Here is a 1,829-nt window from a genome sequence, read left to right as displayed (position 1 = left end):
AGTAGAGACGGGGTCTCGCTCTTGCTCAGGCTGGTTTCGAACTCCTGAGCTCAAACGATCCTCCCGCCTCGGCCTCCCAGAGTGCTAGGATTACAGGTGTGAGCCACCGCGCCCGGCCAAAAGTTGCTGATTTTTAAAGACTGCTTTCCGTCAGCTCTTCCAGAACCTTCTTCTTGGCTATGGAAGTTGGTCCTAATGACAATGATGCAATAACTGACTAGATGTTTCCTGGGACCCAAAAGGGAGCAGACTGAGTCCAACCTGACCTGCGGGGCCAAGCCCCGCGGGACCCGGGCTTAACGTCCAGCCTGGATTGGCCGAGGCCAGCTCACCCCGAGCACTTGGGACAGAAATGCTTTCACGTGCCACTGAGATTTGGTGGCTGTCACGCAGCACCGTGATGTCGTACTCACTCACTGCCGTACAGGTGGAGAAACCAGAGAGAGGCAAAGGAGTTAGGGGCCAGGGCCAAGTTCAAGGAGGAGCCCAACGCAGGCGAGTGGGAGACTCACATCCCGTCCGTCTTCTCAGCGTCCCACTCGCGCCGCCACTGGCCGGTGGGCTTACGGTGTCTCTGCAGCCGCTCCTGGTCGATCTTCTCCCGCTCCTGCTTCCAGCGCAGGTACTCTGAGCGCTCCCGGCCCGTCATGGACAGCGTCATGTCTCCAGCACCGCTCAGGCCGGCCCGGCGGCCCTGCCCCACCCCGGCGACAGGCAGTCACCAGCTGATCCAAACCCACCCCACCCCGCCCCGCCCCTCAACTCAGAGGTGGATCCACTCGCTCAAGGTCACAAAGCGGAGACAAGAACCAGGTCCACTCAAGTGGCACCTCCTGGCAGAGGCCCTCCCAGCCCTCTCTTTCTCAAGAAGCACCCCTCCGTCCCCCCACCCTGCGGGACTGTTCTTCACAGCATTTGGCATTGCCTGACGTCTCACTGCATTTCCATTTACTTAGCTGCCACCAGGACAAACGTCACCAGGACAGGGGCTTTGCCCCACAATTCTCATCCCCAGCATCCAAAACAGTGCCCAGCACACAGTAGGTGCCTAGTTAGTAACAAAGCAAAACCCCAAAACCATAAAGCTATAATGGCAGCAGTGTGTACCAGCGGAAGAGCCCATAGGCAACTTGGGGACAAACCACCGATTGCGGGAACGTTGCCTGTCCCTCCTCTCCTGGGCCGGATCCCTACCCCTCACACGGCCACATGGAGGGTGCATCGTAAATGCTCCAATTATCAAGAACGAGGGAGACTCGCCCCAGCAGGAAACAAAGCATGCCCAAATCCTTAATAGTTAAAATTGTGCGCTACCGGCGGCGAGAGAGACGCTGTGGTCCCCGTCTGTCTCATTCTGCCGTGCACTCAGCCCGTCAGAACACTGGGTGCCCCGGGTGCCCCTGCTGCCAGCACCCACCTGCCGCTCGTGCTCAAGGCCGCAGCGTACCCGCTCGAAGTCGGGGCCCCCCCAGTTGCGCCCATGCCGGCGGCTGCCCTCCCGGCGGTCCCGCTCGGGCTCCTCCAGGGGCCCGCTGCGTCGCCGGGGGTCATCCAGGAAGTTCCTCACCGGGTTTGGCTCGAGCACCCCTTCCTGCGGGCAGGCAGGGGAGGAGGGGTTGGCGGGCTGCCCAGGGGCTCGGGCAGCTCTGCCCCGCCTCGGGGACGGGGACGCCTGCACTACTGACCCGCTGGTTGCGCTCGTACTCTGCGATCTTCTCCATCTCCTCGTTCATCTTCTCGATGTTCTGCCTGCGCCGCTCCTCCCACTCCTGGGGGGGCAGGGGGGACAAAAATGGAGACACTGGCATCAGGGGGACTACTCAGCCGCT

At 61.5% G+C, this 1,829-nt stretch overlaps 1 protein-coding gene across 4 annotated transcripts in view; it reads right to left on the bottom strand.

The window, feature by feature from the left end:
- Positions 1–1,829, bottom strand: part of CCDC9 (coiled-coil domain containing 9) — a 13,673-nt gene that overhangs the window by 5,710 nt on the left and 6,134 nt on the right. For all 4 annotated transcript variants that reach the window (XM_012653485.1, XM_012653483.1, XM_012653484.1 and 1 more), the window contains exons 6-8: positions 1,686–1,769; positions 1,418–1,591; positions 513–694 (exon numbers count right to left, since the gene is read on the bottom strand). In XM_012653485.1, coding sequence (XP_012508939.1) covers positions 513–694; positions 1,418–1,591; positions 1,686–1,769 — 440 coding nt within the window. The remainder of the gene's footprint in view (positions 1–512; positions 695–1,417; positions 1,592–1,685; positions 1,770–1,829) is intronic.

Source organism: Propithecus coquereli, unplaced genomic scaffold (genome assembly GCF_000956105.1).
Source record: "Propithecus coquereli isolate 6110/MARCELLA unplaced genomic scaffold, Pcoq_1.0 Scaffold42, whole genome shotgun sequence".
NCBI lineage: Eukaryota > Metazoa > Chordata > Mammalia > Primates > Indriidae > Propithecus > Propithecus coquereli.
The sequence above is the reverse complement of the archived record's forward strand: the minus strand, read 5'-3'. Positions and strand labels throughout refer to the sequence as shown.